The sequence below is a fragment of the Onychostruthus taczanowskii genome, unplaced genomic scaffold, assembly GCF_017590055.1.
Source record: "Onychostruthus taczanowskii isolate IOZ18803 unplaced genomic scaffold, ASM1759005v1 scaffold11, whole genome shotgun sequence".
Taxonomy (NCBI): domain Eukaryota; kingdom Metazoa; phylum Chordata; class Aves; order Passeriformes; family Passeridae; genus Onychostruthus; species Onychostruthus taczanowskii.
The window spans coordinates 3,059,619-3,083,104 of record NW_024497629.1 but is presented as its reverse complement, the minus strand read 5'-3'; the positions used below and the strand labels follow the sequence as shown (position 1 = coordinate 3,083,104).

At 36.2% G+C, this 23,486-nt stretch overlaps 1 protein-coding gene across 1 annotated transcript in view; it reads right to left on the bottom strand.

Moving 5' to 3' along the window:
- Positions 1-4,797, bottom strand: part of APOB (apolipoprotein B) — a 34,975-nt gene extending 30,178 nt beyond the window's left edge. Inside the window, 3 exon segments of the mRNA XM_041420971.1 lie at positions 588-703; positions 3,328-3,366; positions 4,697-4,797. Coding sequence (XP_041276905.1) covers positions 588-703; positions 3,328-3,366; positions 4,697-4,754 — 213 coding nt within the window. The 5' untranslated portion in view covers positions 4,755-4,797.
- Between the last annotated feature and the right edge of the window lie 18,689 nt (positions 4,798-23,486).

The window sequence follows — 23,486 nt, the reverse complement described above, 5'->3', positions numbered from 1 at the left end:
GAGCAACTTAGTTTCTGAGAATTTTGAGTATTAGAACTGTATGAAAACTTGAGTCATTGCACCGATAAATGTGTTTAGACTCCATCAGAACAGTATGTGCTAAATAAAAATATTTTTCAGAGTTACTCCATTTTAGGAAAAAACCCCTTAAAACCAACATGATGTTGAGAAAATTTTGGGCAAGATAAGGTGACATTGGGTACTTAAATGGCCTATGGGACCCTTTCCATCAGCAGGCTTTCATGTGATCTTCTTGGTATCACTGAGTTATTTTAATTCAACTTCTAGATGGGCATTGGTAGACCAAGCTTTGGAGCTAAGGAAAACTGAAGTACCAGGTCTTACCCCTTTCTCATGTAAAAGTACAGCCAGGTATTGAAATGCACAGGCACAGAGCTATGAAGGACTTCTGCCATCCTCAGTGCCTCTGTCCAGAATAGGGGGGGGCTTAGTCTTCATGATCCTCAAGATGTGCCCTTCAAAATGATGGTCTTGTTTGGAAAATTGAAGGATGCTCCCCAGCTGCCAGTTCCCATGTTGTTAGGTACATAGTCCCCAGCTGAGTGTATTTACTCCTCTTTGCCTACCTTGCAAGTGATCTTTGAACCGCTTTGAGAATCTGCTGTTCCTGTGATCCCACTTGCTGTCTCTGCTTCATATGAGTAAACATATTTTCTGAGGGGTTTAAATCTGGTTGCATCCTCTGCAATTGGGAAAATGAGAGTGGTTTTATGACCTGGGTAGGATATGCATGTATATTCCTTACAGCGTGTGCTTAGTGTTGTGTAAATAAAATGAATGCCAGAAAAAGCAAGCGTGAAGACTCATGCTCCCACTATTTCCTTTTACAGAATATTTTTCAGAGACAGAAGTGATGCCTTCATGTCAGTTGGATACTTTCTGAAGCAGAGGACAAAACTTCTGGGAGCAGCATAAATTTTGGGATCCACTGCTCAGATGGGATTTGACACTGTGACCCCACCTGACCTTCAAATCATGCCCAAAAAGCAAATGAGAAAGATAGGAGAAAACTTGAAGTGTGAAACTGTTTTAAAATTACCCTATGGCTTCTAAATTGAGACAATCAAATTGTAATTTTCAAATTGGTAAAAAAAATTCCTTTCAGTTCAGATTTTTCCATCATAATGCAAATACAAGGTGCATTTTACCAGTCACATGACTGAGAATGAAAGCAAAAGACGATAGAAATAGATAACACACCAAAACTATCATTCCTCAATACAATTTCACTTGAATTTATGGACAATCTTCCTGCCTCAGACTCTCTGAAATATTATTTACTCTCATTCACTTATTAGATCAGAAAATTTTACTAGGGTAAATTATTTCTAATGGACATAAACTTTAGTTAACTGGAGAACATCCAGAACAAGGGAAAAGCACTAAATTATGATTAGATGCTTCCTCAGCAGGAGGGAGTATCTCCAGAGGTGTTTCTCTTTCTATTAAAAACCTAATAGGCTTTCTCAAAAGAATAGATTCCACCTGTATTTAAACTCTCCCTGTTGCCCTCAAACCCAACCCTCTGTAATTTTAAACCCTGCAAACACGAATGAAAGTGCTAATAGAAATATAAAGAAAAAAATAGTCTCTAAGTCAAATACAGAAATATAAGATACTCCTTTGGTGTCTGGATTGAGTAACATAATCCAAATAATATCCTCAATCACAATTCACTCCCACTAAAACTGCAGGCATTGTTTGATGATAACTAAAGATGATAATTAGGCACTTGAAGTGTCTGTGTTTGAGCAGTCTAGATCAATCTGAAGCAAAAATTACCGTTCCTCTGGTTTAGACTCAGCAACTCTCTGGCACTGATTCTGTTGTGATCCTGAATGAAAGGCAATTTCCTAAATTGCTCCTTTGTGGTTATTTGTGACTGCCTGACCATGTACAGTCCTGATTTACTTTTATAGCAAAACTGAAGATAGGTAATGCTGGTGTAACCCAAATACCCACCATCAAATCTACATGACTTTGCCTGCCTGTGCCTGCAGGAATGAAGCTTAATCTTATTTTATCAAATCTTTGTCATGTCAGAAGCCAATGGTAATGCTAACATTGCCCTTTATGCCACACCATTTCATACACAAGGAGGACAACAAATTAGTACCATAAATCTCATTTCCTCCCTGCACTATCACTTTTATAAGGTTTACATACTTTAGCTGAGATTATTTTCATGTAATTGCTAAACAGAATCATTGCAATACTAACTGTCATACAGTAATCAGCATCTTAAAAACATTTGAGAACTTAAATTAAATTATCTATTTAACCCTAGAATTGGCTGCTATTAAAAGATTCATCACTAATCCTGTCACTTTTGGCTGTCTTGTCTCTGACTGTACTCAGAAAAATTTGCAACACCAGTATCTACATTGCTAGAATGAAAATTATTGCTTCATATCCTGCTTTTAAACAGAAACCAATGAAAATGGAATAGAGAAATGATGAGCTTAGAAATACACACAACAAATACGTAATTGTATCAAAAACAAACAAGAAATTGGCAATGAAGGCCAGCTACCAGTCTTTGAGGTGGTTCAGCCATCTGAAGTAAACCAAATTGCCTGGAGGTGGTGCTAAAGCATCCAACAAAGGAAAAAAAAAAAAAAGCCCCTGAAGACTAAGAACAAACGAACTAATTCAGTACTTTGACCCTGTGGTGGAACATTATGTATCTAACCGAGCAGTCAGCACCAGTCAGAGTTCATGACAAAGATAGTGCATAAAGTCAGCATTTCCTGACTCTTGGCTTGTTTAAAGAAATTGCTGTCCTTGCTGACAGAGTTCATGATTTATTCTACAGGTATTTAGTTAGAAATCTATGTGCAATTATGTGGGCTTAGCAGCAGCTGTGAATGGTAAATAAAATGTGAGATTCGGTCCACACTGAGGTGTAGTGTACTTAACCTCGCTGTTAAAGCTTCACACTTGGTAACCAGGGATTTCTAGATTAAGGAAGTTGCATTGACAATTAAGAAATAAATAAAAAAAAAAAAACCCAACCAAACAACAAACTCACAAACCCAATGGAAAATAGTTTCTTAATGAGAACTTTAAGAAAGTTCAGAAACTTAACGTCAGCTTGTTTCTTAGGAAAGTTTTAAAGTTATTTGAACCAAGCCTAATGGATAATTGAACACTTAAAATAAATGGCAAGAAGGACATAAGAATATTACCATCACATTCATTTAAATTATTTCAGAAGAAAAGATTAGGAAAACTCAGGCTTTGAAAGATGTTTTCAGTTAAAATAGTGACATAAGATAACAAAAGAAAATGCAAAAATTCACTTACTTGAACATCCTGGATTTGCACTTTCAGGTGATTCTTCTTCTGTAAAAAACCCAGACAAACAACATTAGAAATTGGAAAAGCTGTTTACAAAAATGTTTGTAAAACAAGACAGATGAAATGTACATATAACACATTTTACTTTTAAATTTTAGTCTATCTGACCACACAAAAATACTTCAAAATGGATGAATGGCTGTACTCTGGTTTTTTTATGTTTAAAATAGGACAACTTTGAAGGTTAATGCAAAAATTCTCTGCCAATAAATTTTTTCTGAATATTGAGAGTTTATTCTTTGGAGGACAAGAACACTGGTTGGAAGCCTATTCCAGTTAAGAATTATTTGCTCCAATCAGTTTTAGATATGTTCCATATGATTCTATTTAAATAAAATAAAAATAAATTAAATTAAACATAATCTACTAAATTTCTTGCATTTATTGAATGCTATGTATTCCGTGGGAATCACACATGAAGGCCAGCACTTTTCACAGTGTTTTTTGTACACTTTCCACGTTTTCATTCTGGAAATTCTAAGTAGACCACTCTATAGAAATAGACTGTAACATTAGTCACCAGTAACAACAGTATCAGAAATACTACTATTGCTATTAAAATAAAATTAATAATATCATTAATAGCAATTAGAAACAAAGTTTATTGTATAGCAATACATTTGTGTAACATCAGTCAGGAAGAGCAACAAAGACGTCCATATGATGAATTAGATCTTCGTATAAAACCAGACCTGCATAATTACCTCTAGACTGACTTTTCTCCTTAAGCTCCTTGAAGCCTTAGGTAACACTACAGAGCTGTATTCTAAAAAGCCACTTCTTGGGAAGCAAAGATAGCTCACAATCCATAGCATCATATTGATCTTAGTTGTTTTTTCTGATCTTAGGAAAAGACCCCTCTACTGGCCTACTTATTTTACTGATGACTGTGTCCCTTCAGAACAAAATTGCATTTAAATTGCCTGCCAAATACAATTTGCTTTACAGCTCTTTCTTCACATTTGCTGCAAAATAGGTTAGCAACAGCTGGGCCAAGTCTGCATGGTATCTCCAAGCTACAGTAGCTCCATGAGGGTTTAAAAAGACAATGCTACAGAAAAACAGTGAATGCCTTACAAGTTGCAAAATACTTTAAATCTGTTCAAAAGCCATCAGGCAACATTCATGACTTTTCTACATTGGGATCTTCCTAGGACTGCCCATTCCTATGAAGGGAAGACATTATATATTTGCCACACTGAACCTTTCTAATTCTAAAAGCCTTGGTCCTTTTGATTTTTTTTTTCAATATTGCTGTTTTAATGGGCTCATAAATAAAGCAGTAAAGAGCACTGACATAAAAGAGAATACTTACGTGTGAGAACACCACTACTGAGCAGCAGGGAGAGCAGCAAGAGCTGCACAGGGCCCATGGTGAGCCCCGGTCCCTCTTGCCGCTCTTTCTTTATCTATTTTTTCTTCCCTCTTCAAGTCTTCCCTGCTGCCTCAGGGAGAGTGAGCCTTCAGACTTGGATCTCCATTTATATAGTCTGTAGCAAGCAGCTGAGTCAAACAGTTTAGAAAGCTCAGAGCAAATTGCCAAAGGTCCAAAGGTGAGAGTCCCAGATCCTCACTGCGCTCCACACCATGCCCTGCTTTGGTTACTGATAGTCACAGAAACATTTAGGTTGGAAAAAACCTCTAAGATCATTGAGCTAACCTCCAGTAAACTCGGAATTCTCCAGTTAGTCAGGACTGTTCATAAATGATTGACAATGGCTCAGTGAGCACTCCTGCTAGCTCCCCATCCTTCCTTCTCTGAGAATCAAAAACTATCATTTTGTGAACTCTGATTTCTTGATGAATCCCAGCACTTCTAAAATACAGGGCTATCCAAGTGCCTTTTCTACCTAGCCTGCCCCTTCTGAAGAGTTTAGAGCCCTCCACTATGGCTGTCCAGTAATTCAAGTCATCCCACCATGTTCCCATGATGACCACTACATCACAGAATCCCTGCTGCACAACAGCTTCCCGCTCCTGCTGCTCCATATCCATGCTGTGTGCGTTGGTGTTGATGCACTAGAGTTGTGCTCTGGTCCTGCCATATTTTTGAGGGGAGAAGCTCTAATTCCTATGTGATGATTCTCAGGAGCATCCACTGTTTGGAACACATCAACTCCTGTGTCTTTGCTGCCACAAGAGCAGGTCCCCATGCCCTGCCTCTGCTGAGAGGGCAGATCAAGGGACTGTGGCAGGACACGGTCCCTCAAACACTGGCATGCTGCCCCCAGGCTTATCTGAAGGCACAAGACTGAGCTGGAGATAATCACTTCCAGTTCACTGGTCTTTCCATTAAACAGAGTTTTACGAGCCAAATCCCCCAGCTAGAGGCTCTAACAATGTATTCAAATAAATGTACCACATCTACATAAGTGATAACAATGCATAAATTAGAGATGGAAGAAATTATCATTGCATTGTGCTTTAGTGCAGATGTTGAGAAGCTCAGAATATAAGTACTTGACAAAATCAGAATATTGTGCAACTACTGGCAGGAGACTGAAAGTTTGTTTTTTTTTCCTTTGGAACAGAATTTGTCATATGACTTTTAAAAATATTTTACTTTGACTTACAATATTCAGGTAAAATAGGTTGTGCCTATTTTGAAAGTAAGCTCTGCATAATTCTTTTGTTTCCTTATTTTTAGATTTAATTTTTGTTTGCTAATAACAGCAAAAATATGAAAACTAGATGATAAATTTTATCTTAATGAAGAAGATAAACTATGAAGAAAATAAACTTGATTAAATGCAAAAACAAATCCCCCTTTTTAGGGTTACATGTATTGGCAAAAAAGACAGGGTTTATGTCATGAGAAATACTAGTAGTTTGAATTCTTTCTCTATTCATATTTATCAAAGCTAACTGCAGTAAAAAAATTGACTGTGGAAATATTTAAGAACATTTTGTTCAGTAAATTTAATTTTTCATATATCTGATCAAATGGAAATGTTTTGACATTTACATATTTAAATATTTTTCCTTAGCTTGTTGAATCAAAAATCAAATTTTGGCTTAGCTAAGAAGTAATTTATATAACCCTGCAATGTTACAATTTCACCATACATCATGGCAGTTATCTTTAAAGTCTCATATTTCTTCATACCCTTTCTCTCTTGGACTTAAGGATTACATTTCCCAGGGTGCACAGAGATCATGTAACTCCTAACATCAGCTCAGCCAAATGGTAACCACTGATGTATGATGGCCTGCATTTTCGAATAAGGAAGGCATCTTTCTTGTAATCAGGATTTTGTCTGATGACATTAACAAAAGTATGCCATTTCATAGAGATTTCCTGCAAAAATTCCTTTCGTGGATTCATTGGTGTTGGAGACACCAGAAATAAAGCATTTCTTTGATTTTACCATTCCGCTTTCTGTTCTTGGCTTATATCAATCACAGATACAATAAATCAATACAGATTTTATTTTTTTTACTTCCAAAAAGTAACATTTTTGTTTGCTTTTGAGTCCACTGCTGCCCCAATATGTGCCGTGATGTATAAAAATAACTTTTTCTTATAGTAAGATTGTACCAAAGAGACTGCACAAAGACAGCATTTTGTTCATAGCATTTGATTCATTTCTGCATGCAAACATAATGGCTTTGACTATTTCCTAAAATCTATTTACTTGTTCACTGTAGCACTGCAGAAAAACAGAGCTCTGGACTGTCCATCATTCAGAGTTAGATATTTCCTTATTTTGCCTGTGTCTCCTCACAGCCTTCATGTGATTATTCGGGCTGAAGTTGAACCTGACTGTATTAATACCATGTTGCATGGCTATAAAAAGGTTACAGAAGTTATGACTCAGCCCACAAGCATGCAGGTAATAAATGCACCAATCTTGATAGTTTCATACTGCTATATTGCCTAGTGTCCTGGTTTTGGCTGGGATAGAGTTAATTTTCTTCTTTTGTAGCTGCTGCAGTGCCCTAGTTTGGATTTAGCGTGAGAATAATGTTAACAACTCACTGAAGGTTTGCTTGTTGCTAAGTAGTGTTTACCCAAAGTCAAGATATTTTTATTTTCCCTTGCTCTGCCAGTGAGGAGGTTCACAAGAGCCTGTGAGGGAGTGTGGCCAGGGCAGCTGTCCCAAACTGGCCGAAGGGATATTCCATACCAAGGAATTCCATACCAAGTTTATGACTGGAGCAGAAACAGGGGGGAGCTGGCTGGGAGCTGCTCAGGGATGGGCTGGGCATTGGTCAGTGTGTGGGGAGAAGTTGTACTGGGCATCACTTGTATCCCTTGTGTTTTATTTCTCTCCTATTCTTTACAATACTTCTGGGTCACAAAGCCCATTGTTTGTGCATTCCTCAGACATACTGCCTATGGACTGAATCAATGGTCTTAGGAAATGTAGGAAGTAGGACAATACTTCTGATATGCTGAATTAATTTTATACAGAGAGATAATTTGTGGGTGTATATTATGGATATACAAAATCTCTTACATGCTGTGAAAGCCTTAGCAATTGTGGAATTGTTAAATGTATAGAACTGAACCAAAAACCATTTAACATTCAAACTTTAACCGAGCCTATTAAACTGATTTGGGTTTAAATTTTGATTCTAAACTATGTTGTGCATTAGCACTTTAGTTTTTGAAAACTCTTAATTGTAATTCTTCTGACATTCAGAATCTAGATTTGTTTCTTAAAAGAACAATTTATTTTATGAAACTCTGTCTTCAGACTTCACCTTTTTCCACAACTGCACGGAGAACTCTGCATCAAATCACTTATCTGAATTCACTCCATCCTACACTTGTGTCTGCTAGTGAGGAGCTACTTTTGTTGTGCCTATTTTGGCAATGCAACAATATTTTCTTAATGCTGATATAATTTGAGAAATTCCACTAACCTTTAATTATATATTCTATAGTATATATACAAAAAATATTTTGTATCTGTTATGTATGTGCATATATTATATATGGCATGATATATTATAGAATGTAGTCTTTTTGTCTGCTTGGTGATACTGAGACTTTCTCTGTCTCTCTGGAGACTGCTGAGATGTTTTGACAGTACTTTTAAGAGAGGATTTTGCATAGTCTTAGGATAAGACTTCTTTAATTAACTCATTGAAACACTTTATTAAGTTTTGTATCTTATTTTCATTCAATGCTTTTTGCAAGAAAACAAAACAGTTTATAAGAGCAGTGATGGTTAGTACTAAGTTACTTATATTCCTTATATTACTTCCTATATTCCAAAGAATCATTTTGTCTTTCCTTCTGTCCCTCTCTCTTTTTTTTTTCTCTCCTTCCTTCTTGTCTGTCCATTTTCTTCCTTCTTTCTTTTTTTCTCTTCTAAGAAATATACCCACTATGTGGCATTCACATTTATTTTTATCTCGTTCAGGTCAAGGCCCAACATTTCTGTTATTTGGGAAACATCGGCCTTAGCCTTCTACCATGTTTCCCAGTTCACAGTGTCATCTGTTCATGTCTTAGCATGTCCCTCATCAGGGAAAAATGGTTGTATTTTTTGGTGAAACACCTCTGGTGCTAACTATAACCCAGTGGCAATTGGGGGAAACTGTGTCTCCCAAAGGAGGTGCTGGAGGTGCACAAACAAACCCTCTGTTTGTCTAAGAAACGCTGCCAGAAGCCTGCTGAGGCATCAAGAGTTGAAAAATATTTGGCATAAGCCATCTCCTCCAGAATTTCTCTCCTTGTAGGTAGTGGAAAATGTTTCCTTTTTACATATTTATTTAGTTCTTTTGAGTATATTCTTGGGCAAAGGGTCTGAATTCTTTCAGCACTAACAAGAAAATGTATCGAATCATTTGAACCTTTTATTCCTACCCTCCTTTCAAAGTATTAAACCTCCTCAGTTCCTTCATTTCGTTTTGTCATTAGGCAAAGACATTTGCTTTTCAAAACTGTGGTAGGTTGGATCTCTAAATTCAGTTTTGAATTTTCCCAAGATATTCCTACAAAGATGTTGCAAACCCCTGATTTATTCTTTCTCACTGACAAGGTGACATCATTAAGTGGTTGATGTATTGCCAAACCAGTATTTCTTTTTCCCCGTTTCTTTCTTATTTGCCCATACTTTCTATTCAAATGCTTGGTTTTTAGCTCACCACTGGAAAACTGATCATGTATTAGCTCTTTTAGTATTAATAATACTGTTTCTGGTACAGATGTTCAGTGCATCTGCAAAAAAGGTAAGACTAAATAATCCATTTACTCTAAGAATGACAATTTGGGGATTTCCTGTAGTAAAATTACATGCTGTTGCACTAGTAACTCCCATTAAACCAGTGGCATTTTGTTGTCCTTTCTGTCCAGGTTGCAATGTTTCAGTATTGCCTGCCCTGCCAAAACATTGTATTCATGACATAAGTGGTTCAGTGAGCCATGGCTTTTGAAGGCTCCAACTTGAAACTCTGTGCACCTTTTTGCTTCATCTCTCCCATGGTTTCAGCTCTCCATCACTTTCATACTGCTGGAGCTCATGCTGTGTCCACAGGCTTTCATGTACACAGGATGCCATCCCTGCCTGCAAAATTCCAACTGCTTTCCCAAAATTAATTCACACCACCACTGTGCTTTCTATGATGCTTTTCCCCATCTCTGCATCTGGCCACTTCTCAGAGTCTCAATTTTTTTTCCAGACCTACAAGCTGAATTCATCAAAACAGAAAGTTTATTTAAGTTTTGGGGCTTTTAAAAAATCGTTATTGTTATTTCTTTTCAAATATTTATCTGTCACATGTCAATTTTCTACAGAATACCACGTTCCTCAAAGAATCACACTATAGCAAAATAGCCTTCTGCACTTCAATTAAATGGAAGCGTTGAATGTAAGAATTATCATTCAGGGTAATTGTGCCTTGCTGTTTTTCTTTTTGCTGGCTTCTACTGCTCAGAAATACACTGAGGAGTAATGTTTAAATATTTTCCAGTTGTTTTGGGAGCTCATTTTTTTCATCATTCTGAGCAGGTAATTTTTCTTTCTGCTTTTGAGGGCTGTTCAGTAATCATTCAAAACCAAAGACTCTGACAGGTCGCTTTCAGTCTCTCTGAGCTGATCCATCAATTTGATCCATCAGTTTCAGCTGATTGATATTGTGCAACACAGCTTTCTACACAATATTATATGGAATTTTACTAGATCATTCCTGAGTCTTTTTAGGACACTGTTCTCCTTGGAGAGGCCAAAAAAATTCCATCTTCATATTAGTGATAGGGAATAAAACCACAAGCAGACAAAACTTGCCCTACAGAGCAGAGGAAGCCCTCACTATCAGCTTTCTGCTAATGTTAGATAATGAATACTGCAGAAGATGTCTCCTGTGACACACCAGGTGCTTGAAGGCCACAAGGAAGTCTCTGTGGACTCACACATGACAGCTAAGAAAATAGGTGTGACACCCAGTGTCTCATCTGAGGAGGAGAAAGAGGTATCTATACATAATTTTTCCCTCTACGAAGATGCAGATGAAATACAAGGAAGGGAAAAAAAATGAGTCAGTGCTTTTGCATGATACCAGAAATGAAAACAAAACATGTGAAGCCACAAGGGTGACGACAGCAGATATGGCTGTCAGATGGGGACTGAACTTTAATCTCAATATCGACCAGGTTATAATTCTCATTCCTGGGTGATGAACTGCACCTGTGGGGCTGGAGGCTCTGAAAAGTTAGAAAGAAGGGGGGGGGACATGTTCTGCATCTGACTGGTAGTGACATCAAAGGTTTTTTACTTTCTGGTCACCTTTGATAATGTAACCTTAATAAAGAGTGGGTTCAGCTCCCTTCCCTGGGTAAAAATGTTTTCAAAATTAGAAACATTGTTGTAGTGGTTGTGATTTTAAATTCTAGGACAGGCCAAGAGTCACAGATATTTCAAAAAAATCCCTGCCTTTTATCTCTAAACATAGATTGCATCATTGAAATACCTTCAGTTTACCCATACACCTGAATATTTTACTGATTAAACAGCACAAACTACTGACAATATCCAAAATTCTTCATTTTTAGAAGGCATCTGAGAAGAAAGGACCTTTTACCCTCTGAGTTCCTTTCTAAACTCAATATACCAGCTTAGAGTCACATACCACTAACAGGAACGAAAACAATATTTTAAATATCTTTTAATATATTTTAATACCAAGGTAATATTATTGCATGAAATAACTGTATCCTTATTGTATGGGACAATATATGGGACAATATTGTGGTGCATAAAAATACTACATATTTCCCTATCACAGGAACAAGACATCTAAAATAATCTGTCAAATCTAAAATTTTGCAATGTATTTTAATGTATTTTTGTAAGTAAAGCATTTGCTGTACTTCATTATTTTTTTAATTTTATTTTATTTTATTTTATTTTATTTTATTTTATTTTATTTTATTTTATTTTATTTTATTCTTTGATTTTTTGTTTTTATGATTCAGTTATTACCAGTTTGGATTAAAAAAAAAATTATCAGTCTTCTAACTAGGATGAGACTTTTTTTTTGTTATTGCATTTCTGAAGAAGGAAACATGTATCCTAAAAGTCATATTAGTGAGAGTTATATGTTTGCAAAGGAAGTTAAGTTTTGATGAATTATAACCTTGATGGAATATAAATCATCATTTATTCAGTACAGTAACTTGTCTCTATTATTTCACACAGCAAATAGAAGTTCTACTGCAAACATATTACATGTGGAATGGTTATTTCTTCACTTGTCTACAGATACACACTTCCATACATTGATTAATACAGACTTCTGACTAAATCAAGGGGGTTCTAAATCTAAAGATTTGGTTAAAAATTATTTCCAATATTACTACATTTTTTCAGTAAAATCTGTTATTTTTTAACTCCACTGCACAGTCAGAAAGAACGGTGCTGGAAATAAGCATGCTACCCTTTGCTGGCCCTGCCTACACATCTGATGATGTCCCAGGGGCTACACTGACATCGTAACAGGATTCTGTATGGAGCTTCTGTTTTGGGTTCTGCAGGTTTGAAAATCACATGAGGCAACTCAGTGAGTTGCAGACAGTTGCCACTTAAGCCAAAACTCCTTTATTCAAATATTTCAGTGAAGATGGAGCATTTTGTCTTATGTTAGTCCATGACTGTCCAATTGTCTCTGCTATCAACAATGTAGTGATTCATTATGCTGATCACTCAAATGAAACCAAACCTCATTTAACACTAAGATAAGGTATAAACTGTGAAGATAGGTTAAGGTTTATCTTTCAACAGCAGCTGGAGCTCAGAAAAAAAAAAATGGGAACATCCTGCTGTTCAAATAGTATTCAGTTCAGATGTTATTTAGTAACAGAAAGAAAACTTTCAGAAGTTAATTTTTTTTAAAGTTCTTTGCAAACATGCTTAGTCAAGGTAAATAAAATATCTAACTATTTATTTGGTTGGCAAGAGTGAAGATTTCTTATTTAGACTTTTTGGCATATACTTCCAACATATTGGCATGCCAATTATAGCATATTTTAATGAAAAAGGAAGAGACATGCAACACTAAGAGTCACTTTATTTGCAAGAATGAATTGGTTGAGCATGATGGAGTTATGTTAATCTATCTGATAGGAGGACTGGGCTCTATTCTGAAGTTGCCTCTTTGTTGTCATCTGATGTTCTCAGCAGCTATTTCTCTGTTGACTGCTCCACATTTTGCTTTCTATTCCTTGACCTTACACCGTTTTTCCCCTTGTATCCAGTACCTCTGTTTAATTTTTCTTTGCCACAATTACACCTAAGAACTGTATTTTCTAATGTTGTTCTTTCATTTCTTCTTCCTATTTTCAGTTTCAGCACATCACCCATGCCACACACTATCTCATTGTTATCTTTACTTCTTCCTAATAGCTAGAATTTTGCTAAGTCTTGCTTTAGTGCTATAGTGCTGAAATCTCCTCATTTCCCTGTTCACTAAGCCCCTGTAATCCATCATCCTTTCCGGAATTCCTCTGCCAGGACAACCTAGCAGATTCTTATCATACACCACTTCAGCTCCTTAAAGTGCTCACTTTTGTGGCATTAAACCACGCATAACCTTGGAGTGCTTTACTGTGGGGTTTCCTGCAACATCCCTCTGCCCGTTTCCTAAGCTCATGATGCAACATTTGTGCCTTTCTAGTGTAGAGCAGACTTCAGGCCTCCAATATTCAGATGTTAAATTCAGGTAAGATGAATTCCACCGTAACAGTAAGGATTTGGTGGGCAGAGAACATGCATATAGTTGTGAGCAATTCAGGATTGTGGTCAATGTCTAGAGGTGAGCAAAAAAGAAAAGTAACATAATGAAGGAAGAGAATGGACAACAGTGTTAAAATATTATATCAGTTCTGTAGTAATGCAAGCAATGATATGTTCTCAACAGCAAAAATAAAAATAATAGAAAGCAAACACAGCTATTATGTAGTTCCAGTGGTTTCTGTTCAATGAACATGTAATGGAAGCTAAGAAGGATCAGAGAAACACAAGTCAGAGCCACATCATCTCTTATCTGAGAGAGACTAAAGAGGCTCTAATTGTGTGCTTTGAAGAGGAGATAAGAAGAAATAAGATAAAGGCAGGCAAACCAATTAGAAGAACTGAGGGTCTACTCTTGCAGTACTGAAGACATTTGGAAGGTGTCTGTGTGCGAAATCCATTCCTGACATAGTGCCAGTCAAGTGTATTTTTAGCTCCTTGGCTATTAAGGACACTTGTATGGTGGCTGGAAACTTTACAGGAGACTTGCAGCCATCTCAGCTAGCAACTGAAGCTCCAACAAGACAATCCACCATGGATGAAAGTATACTAGATGCACAAGCCTTTAATCTTGCATTCAATTAACTTGAAAGTTGGCAATATATCTGAATGTAAAACCTAATCCAACTAAACAAAACCAAAGAATAAGTATGACCCACAGGTAGCTTTTGAGATCTCAGGTTTAAATATATTTATCAAAGTACCTCCTGGAAGTCCTATTCTGGTTGGACTGTGAAGTTGTGTTCTACAAAGACATAAAAGAAGAATTCTCTTGACTGAACTGGTGATCTGAATACAACCTAAAGACACTGAAGCAGGCAGATACAACAATGCAAGAATACAGGAAGGATGTAATTTATGTATTTGCAAACTTGAACACCTTAAATAAATTCATATCCTAAAGGATCTTGTCTGGTTTACAGTTGCCACATCAAAAGTTTAAGAACCACTTGTTGATAAAATAGCTGCCATTTTTGAGGAACACAAGGAAACTCAGATAGTATTAGGTACTTGTCTGATTAAGCATTAAGATCTCCACAGAGTATAATGCAAATGTAAATATTTCTATTACCTGCACACACCTACATCACAGATAACAGTTTTGAAATGGTCCAAACTGTCATGCTTAAGCATATAAACTAAGAATTTCCCTTCAGAGCAAGGTAATTCTATAGCTCCTTCTGATAATTTCCAGCATACCTCTCTGAATCACCTTTCATTGCTGGGGAAAAAGTATAGCTGTTTCTGTAACTCTACTTTATATTCTATAAAAATCCATCTTTCAGTCTAAACAGTAATTCATAAGGCCTGATTCTAGTGGGGCTGGAAAACAAATTTAAAAGATTCAGCTATGTCCTCGCACAGAATTTTCTCTTCACAGGCTCACATAGGTAGACATTTGTTTGTCTGTACTTAAGTGGGATAATTCCTGATACACTCAAAAGTGTAGAATGTAGATTGAGGGAGAACGTGGAGGGTAGAATGAAGTTACTTGTTGATGGATAGTAGAGTTAAAGGAGGTAAATATGAGAATGTAAACCTTCACCAAGTCTTTGAAATGGAAGTTGTGCTTAAAATTCGTAGTTAGCATTTTTATTATTCAGTTTCATGGGATTAATATCAAGCCTAATGTTGAATTTCAGTTACCTGAGATTTATGTTGGGAAAGTGCTTTAAATTTTCCCATGACTTTATACTTTGGTAAAAATATTATTCTGAGGTGAATTTACACATGGGTTTACCAGCTCTTAGGTCAGCCTTTAATCACTGCTGATGGACATCCAACTCAGCCAAAGTACAGAAGTAGGATTAGATTGAAACACCAAACGGTCCGCAGTCAAATAGTCTACAAACAGGTTACTTTGGATGGGATTTCCCCCCTATTTCTTTAAAGTTTGGGTCCATAGAGAGAAGGTGATGATGGTTAGGAGACAGTAGGTCCAGAAAGCCAGAAGTTGTATAATCTCTGGATAACTACTTGGATGAAGCTACATATTTGAAAAAGTAGAATAAAAGAGGAAAAATGTCAGAGGAGTGGAAAGATGGTGTTTGAGTAGGGATGGAACACAGAATTTAGGAGGTGAATGTGATGCTCAAATATCCACACACCTAAAGATTCCCAGAAATGCAGACTGTAACTTGCATGAAGAGAAATTCAGACACCCCTTGCTACAGAAAGACTGCTTTGACAAACAGATTTTGGTAGTGGAGAATATGAAAGACACAAAAGTATTTTTCTGGGTTTTGGCAGAAAGTGTCTGGCAAAAACCAGAAATTAAACTAGTTACAGGGGAAAGGGGTGATGAGGACAGTTGAGTTTGTTTGTACTTAAAAAATGAGCTCACACATAAAATGGGCCAAGGATAATTTTCTGGGTCAGAGTCGAAGGGTCATAGCACAGTCCATGTCCATCAGGTCAAATCCTCTCATTGATATGAGATGCTCACATGCAAAATGTGTACTGGGAATGATTCCTGACAGGAGAGAAGTCTGAAATAGTGCCTGGGCACTAAAACCTGCTATTGACTCTGCCATTTAGATGTGAGAAAAAGTAAGGGTCAACTGCCATTGTTTTGTTTAGTTTCCTAGCGCAGGTGTAGCCTGGGAGAGTAGAGTCCAAGGAGACATGAAGATAATATACAGAGAACTGCAATGGAATGCCATGACCTAAGGACCAAAGAAAAGCAGGGAAGGAGACATGCTGGAATTCCTCTCAAATCTATGAGAGGTTGGATCTAAAAACCTGGGAAACACCTTACCTACAATTAGTCAATAAGCCATTAAATCATCATATTTTGTCATGAAAGTGTAGGCAATGAACAAAAGTATGCAATGCTAGACAAAAGTAAGGATATGAGATACAAATCTGAGGAAACCTGGAAAACTTTCTATTAATTTTTAGGTAAGTGGAAAGCAATGATTTTGCTGGTTTCATACTAAAGCAGGTCTATTTAGTTTAGTTTAGGGAAAACAGTCAGGAAAATGTTATTTCCAGTGATTCTTCTAGTGCAATTGCAGAGATTTTAATTTCAAATGAAGGGGGGAAAAAAGGAAAGAAAATAGGTAGAATATTAATTTCTAGGAATCAGAGAAATGGTCAGCCAATGATGAGCATTTATGAAAAGAGAATTTTTTTTAGGGAAAAAAAAATCAGATTAAGAGACTGATCTGCAGCACATGGAAGTAGAATGTAATTTCTTTAGAGCAATATTACTCCCGAATTTCCATATTAAACAAGAGGATTAAACTTGAAATTAAGAACTTCCAGCCTAATGGAATAAATAATATCATAAATGTCATAAATGAAAATACTGTTAAAATAAAAAGAATATTAACAATGACTAAGAAAAGGAGAACCAAAAATTTCTGTCTTGGAAGGTTGAGGGAGTTGTGTCAAAACTTCAGAGGGAATGTATGAATGCTGCAAGAAAAAAACAGAAAGCAGGACAGGGAGAAAGTAGTTGACAGAAAGCTACTGTTAAGCTTGGTCTAAAAATTAAATTGGCATTGAACTTAATTCTCTATCAAAGCTTGGGGCACACACAGTGGCAGAACTGCTGTGATGTTTTCTAGCGATAAAGAGAGGTACTTCACAATGACATTGCCATCAGAGATGGGGAGCAACCCAGCACAAAGAGCAAACCAAAAACTGAGACTGAATCCTATCACATCTCTCTGTGGATCTAGGCTATAGTCAACATGGAAGTGTTGACTATAGCCAGAAAGTGGCCCAGGAAGAAGCTAAATTAACTTAAGAATTCAAATGTTAGGAATCAGTTTCTATAGTAAAAAAGGGAAAGATCATTAATTTAGGAGCAGATAGGAGGAACTGGAAGTATTGTACTGGTGGCACTATTATGCACTACAGTGTAACCATAATTACTGTTTATTTTCCTTGGTACTTGTGAGATTTCATGTAAAATACTCTAAGCACTTGTTCTTTATATTCAGGAAACATGAATTCAAACTAGATGGGAATGGAAGGACTATGCAAGTCGACATGGATGCAAAAAAGTATTTTTCCAAGAAGAGAGAAAGCAGCCTGACACTTCTATCCTGGGAAAGTCTAAGAGGGTTATTACTGATCCCTGTAAATTCACAGAAAGAGAGAAGAGCCATATAAGCTTAAGGATGGTATTGTTACAGGCACAAATAAAGCAGACAATGGTACATCAAGGCTGAAGACTGGAAATTATGCATTAGTCTATGAGCCTTTGTAGAAAAACAGTGGCATTTAAGGAACCAAACCTAAACATTTTTAGAGCCTATTTAATACATTTATGACCAGCATAAGAAAACACAGTTGCTTTTGACAGGAAGAAGTACTATGATCCTAAGGATTTTGATAGACCTTTTCATTTTTATTTTTTTTTCCTTCAGAAATGCTGCAGAACTTAGCTAAGCAGAAATAATTAAGAGAATGATGAAAATACACATTCTCTGCTTCACAGAGTAAAACTACAGAGTTCTTACAGAAAAGCTTTTCTGTTTGCGTGCATTTACACCTATGGTTAAACATTACCCTGAAAGGTGAAGCCACTCATTGCAACATCAGATGGTATTTTTCCTCGAACACTGATGGGTTTTTAGAAAAAGAAAAAGACAAAAAAAAAAAAAAAATCATACTAACAACCTACACCAAAGATTTCAGGAATGTTTCTAAAATAAAAATTGTGGATGCCTATGGCTGACAACTATGGAGAAAAACACACATTAATAAAGTCTTATGACATTGAAATACTCAGGTCCAGTATCACACTTTTTATGTTTCATTATTAGATGCATGATTATATCAGGGAATGCACAAACATAGAAGAAGACAGAAATATTTTTAAAAGCACCAAGAACTGCTTATCAATGGAAAGCAGGTGCCTAAGGGTTATTACACCTTTACATACAGATTCCGTAATTTCCGCAATTAGTGATGTACATATACCAGTTATATACAAAAAATGTACACAATCATAGCAATAAATCTAGGATTTCTGTCAGACCAACTGTTCTACAACTGGATATGTTTTTTCCTTTCCCTTAAAATCTTTAATCAAATTTTGCCTTTATGAAAGAAATTGGTTTCATCGCACTTCCAACAAAAAGAAATGCTTTTGTAATGCAAAACAATATTAAAATAGACCTGTTCTTCTACAATAACTGAAACTGGTAGAAAACAGAAGGTTTTTTTCAATAAGGTATCTAGTTTAATGTGAAAATGTTATTCTTCAAAACTATCTAATAAACCAAGTCAGACAGCCTGCTCCCAAGAACTCTGCCTGCATGAAACACTGTGTGTATGAAACATTTCACATTATTAATTAATGTAGAGGAATAATGTTTAAAATAATTTTCTTTGAAGTATTTAATAAGGTCTGGATCAAGTGGTGGACAGGATTTAAAGAGATTCATTCCCATGGATTATCCCAGCTCCCTTCAGCAGGAAGGTTTAGCCACTTCTACTGACAAACACACCTGCCAGATCCCATTTTGCCCTTTGCAAAAAGCTCATAACTTTTTCTTCTCTTCAGTGGCAATTTTTATTTGTAAGAAATTTTATTAAGAAAAACAACTTTCTGGATCACTGCTTATTAGAATACATTTGACAATCCATACCATTTTGTGGCAAGAAAAGAATTATAAGGAATAGAAGGCATTTCAATGAACTGTTCAATGACAGCAGAATTCACAAAACTCTCACAAAACTTTAATTTATCTTTCTGGTTATAATTTGGGAAATGTGATGGCAATGCAAAGAGCTTAATAAAGTACTAAATGTTGCAAATGAATGTTGACACTTTACTGGTAGAAAGTAGTGACTACTCTCACATTTGCAGGGTTGTGTGTGTGTGTGTATTACTCTATTATGCTGCCATTACTTATGATAATTATTAATAATATTGTAAAGATTTATTTTCCATTGGCATATAAGCTGGCTGCTTATGTCAACCAAGAAATGATATTCAGGGGGGAAAACATGTACATTGTTCTTCATTAGCACAGGCATAAATTAAACTGAGAAAAACTTATTATATCATGAACGCAATTAAAAGACAGACATTCTTAAGTTATTTATCTGATATAGACATACACAAACTCATAAAAGGTAATGATGAAAGGATTTTGAAAAATTGTAGCAATTAAAACGAGGCTTCTAACTGCACTAAATATGGGCGCATAGTAAACCAACCAGAATAAGCACCACAGAGATTTTTTTCAGAATCAAGCCTCCACTAAATTTTAAAAAGTTGATTACAAAATTGATTGAATGAAAATCAGTTTTCAATACTTATTACAGACTTAGAAGCTTAACTTTTTAAAAAATAATTAAAATTTTTAAAAAATAACCTTTTTAAAAACTTTTGGCTTTCTTTGGCCAAAAGTTTAATAATTTATGGATGTTTGGTGATACATTTCATTCTTTTTTTGGTGTGTATTTTAAAAGGCACTAGTGAGATGTTTTTTGTTCACTAATGTACCTGAAAAAATGTGGAATAAATTAGTTTTCAGAGTTCTTAGCCACAATGGTGAAATTTCCTCAAGTATATGAAATTGCTTAAAAGTAATAACTCCAACTCCTGACATACCATTTCACTGCACGTGAAATGTGTGTCCTGTGTAGACTGGGAATTCATGTGAAACCCTGGGGAGAGGCACAGGCTTAGAACAATTGCTTCTTGGCCAGAGCAGCAGCTGCTTCCATGGAATACCTCTGAGAAAGCAAGAAGTGTCATCAAAAATGCTTTGTCTTTGAATCTACATTCAATTTAGTTCAACATTTTTTCTGCAGTTATAGACATTAAAGAAATGCACAACATCAATTATTGCAGCATCAGTAAATCTGCTAAGATTTTAATTTCCTAGTGTCTTGCTACCATCCAAGTATCAATTCTGGCTTTTAACAGTAAAATAGAGGGAGGGCAATCTTAGATTGTTGTCAGTCAAAAAAAAAGCAGTAAAGCCCGCCTTAGAAGCTGGGTGATTGACTGGCAGCAAAGGTGCTCTGAGCACTGCCTGGGCTGGCTCTGCCTGAGAACAGAACCACGAACACTGAGTTCAAGATCACCTCCCTGCTCTGCAGCCCTTGCCACAGATATATATATATATACAGATATATGCCAAGCTGATTCCTCAGTCTGAGGAAGTCCTCAGTCTGAGGAAGGGCTCAAGGAGCAAAGTGCATGGGATAAAATGAAGAAAGATCAAAGTAAAGACAGAATAAACTTGTTAACCTAACAGATAACAAAGGCATTAAAATAGAAGAAGCTAAATATAAAAGTCACTGTAAAAAACTACAGAGTTCATGTGTGACATCCCCCACTCAGCACAACTTACAGCTGTGAGGAAGTCAGCATTTGCTTGTGTAGTCCTAGTATGATACATTTCATATCATTATACAAGCTGGTAAGAATAGTTTTTCTAAACTAAAAGTCATGTAGCAATGAGTGCAAAGAAAATTTTTTTACTGAGTAGCTGCCTGCCTTGCAAATGCTTTCATTACAGGAGGGCAGTGGAAATGATTAGACAAAAGGTGATTACTGCACAGGCTTATCAGACCACTGTTAAAGGTTGTTGCTGCAGCCCCTGGTTAGGGTCACCCATCTCCAAAGATAGGACTGAAAAAACAGAAAAAACAGCTTATGTAAAAGACTTCTCCCTCTCCCTCTCTCCCTCTCTCTAAGGCATGAATCTTTTCTGTGGCACTTACAGGCAAGAAGAACGATTTCACGACTCCTCTTTGATAAGAGACATTGAAAATTAACACGCAAATTCAACTATTGTATAAGAAAACTTTCTTGTTTGCATCAAATTAATTAGCAGATGTGCTCCTTTGAAGCAGAGAGAAAATGAAAAGACCACTGCCCTCAGCCTCAGTTAATTCCATATAGGAAAGATGTTCCCAGGCCATGTATGATTTGGGTTTTTTTTGTACAAAGCAGTTAATAGTGGGATACTTATCTCTAACTCAAACATAGACATAAATGTCAGCTATTTTGTAGAGATAGCCATTCTATGGAAAATATATTAATTAAAATACTCATATTCTCTTGTATTTTTCAACTGCAATTTTAAAGCTTTTTGACATTTTCATATGCACTCTGTTAATTCCAGTTGTTATTTTTCACGTTCTCTTGGAAAAAGGTAGAGTAAGGACTGTAGAAAAGGAATCCAGTTCTCACTTAAACATTAGAAAATAGCTCATAATCACTATAAAGTCCTGTGCCATTAGATATATAGCACCACTCTGGCACTTTTTCTTTATTAATTATTTCCTTTTGAATAGCAATCAGTGAATCCAGATGTTTGAACGTGAGAGATCTTAGCTGTGGCATCTGGATCCTTCACAGATTCCAAAAGTAAGTCTGTTATTGGCATTTAAACTGAATCACACTCCATGCAAGTATTTATACTGCCTTTGGCTTGCTGTGTTATTGTGCATTTATTAATAAGCCGCTGTGCTTACATTTGGACTTGGGAATACTCCGTGCACTTTGGAAGAAATCCTATCCCCATTGAAGTCAATGGGAGTTTTGCCATCAACTACAAGAGAGCCAGGATTTCATCCTTTTAGTTTTTGTTCACAGAGAGCAATACAGCTCGCCTTAGGAAGGGCCTTCAGGAACCTTTCAGGCCTGTAAGATTTCATTACTTATCCATTAAAAAAATCTGCTAAGGGAAGAGATTAAGCCAAAAAAATCCCAGTTTCTCCATTTTTGTATTATCAGCACGCTCATAGATCTCTGGCTTGGACAAGGGTTGGCACAGAACATGCTCAGATTGGGACTCTCAAACCAAATAGGTGACAGCAGGTAAATGCTACTGAAATACAGTTTTTGGCCCAAAGTTACACTCAGGGTCTATTTGGATTACAGCTCTCCTAGAATCCTCTGGCTAAAAGCAGTTATGTGCCATGTTGCCATGGACCCTCACAGTGGTGGGTTTGCATTTCTGCTCCCTTACAACACCACGCAGAATGCACAAATATTTAAAGATGCATCACAAAAAAAAAAAAAAAAAAAAAAAAAAAAGAGCAAAACCACAAAATTAATCCAAAATAAAAAACCCACCCAAAACCCCAAAGCAAAACACTGAACTCATATCTTTTAAACTGAAATTCACCATGTTTTTGATTAGTTTTTAAATACTTTCTAAAGACAGAAAACTTTTCCTAGAAAACTCTCTACAGATTTAAGAAGAATTTCTCATGGAAACATACTAGTAGAAAGCAAAGTGTTTTGAGACTGGAGCTCTTTTTCTTGAATTTTAAACTATTGTTTTCCATGAAAAGGGAATGAAAGGTGCTGGGAAAACTTCTGTGTGTTTTTCAGCATCCTGGTTACTTTGCCAAAGAAATCTAGGGCAAATTTTTTTTAGTTAAACATTCATTTGGTGACCACTGTTTCTACAAACCTTATTTTGCTATCCTCGCCATTAACCATTTGTTTCTATGAGTGCCAGCGAGTACCACACTATTCTATCTACAAAGAGGTGTAAAGGAAGTATTGTCTACTAAACATAAATTGCAGAACTCATGGAGTTCTCATGATACAAAATCTTGGGGTTTGCAGCTTAATATATTTTAGGTCATGAACCATTCCCACTGCTCTATAGTAAATCATAAAGCATATAAATCCCTATTATCTTAAAGAAATAATATGCAACGTACATGGCTGTAGGGGTTTTTTCACATGAGTGAATGCTTATCCACTAGGAATAGAATGAAGGTTTAGTTAAAAAGCCAGGTTACCAGAGTAATTCTCCCAGCTCACTCCCAGCTTGCAGCAAATGCAACTCAATGTCAGGTTAAGTTCACATCTCCATAGGGTTAAGCATGTGTATGTCAACAGCAAGATCAGCTTAGCTGACATGAAATAAC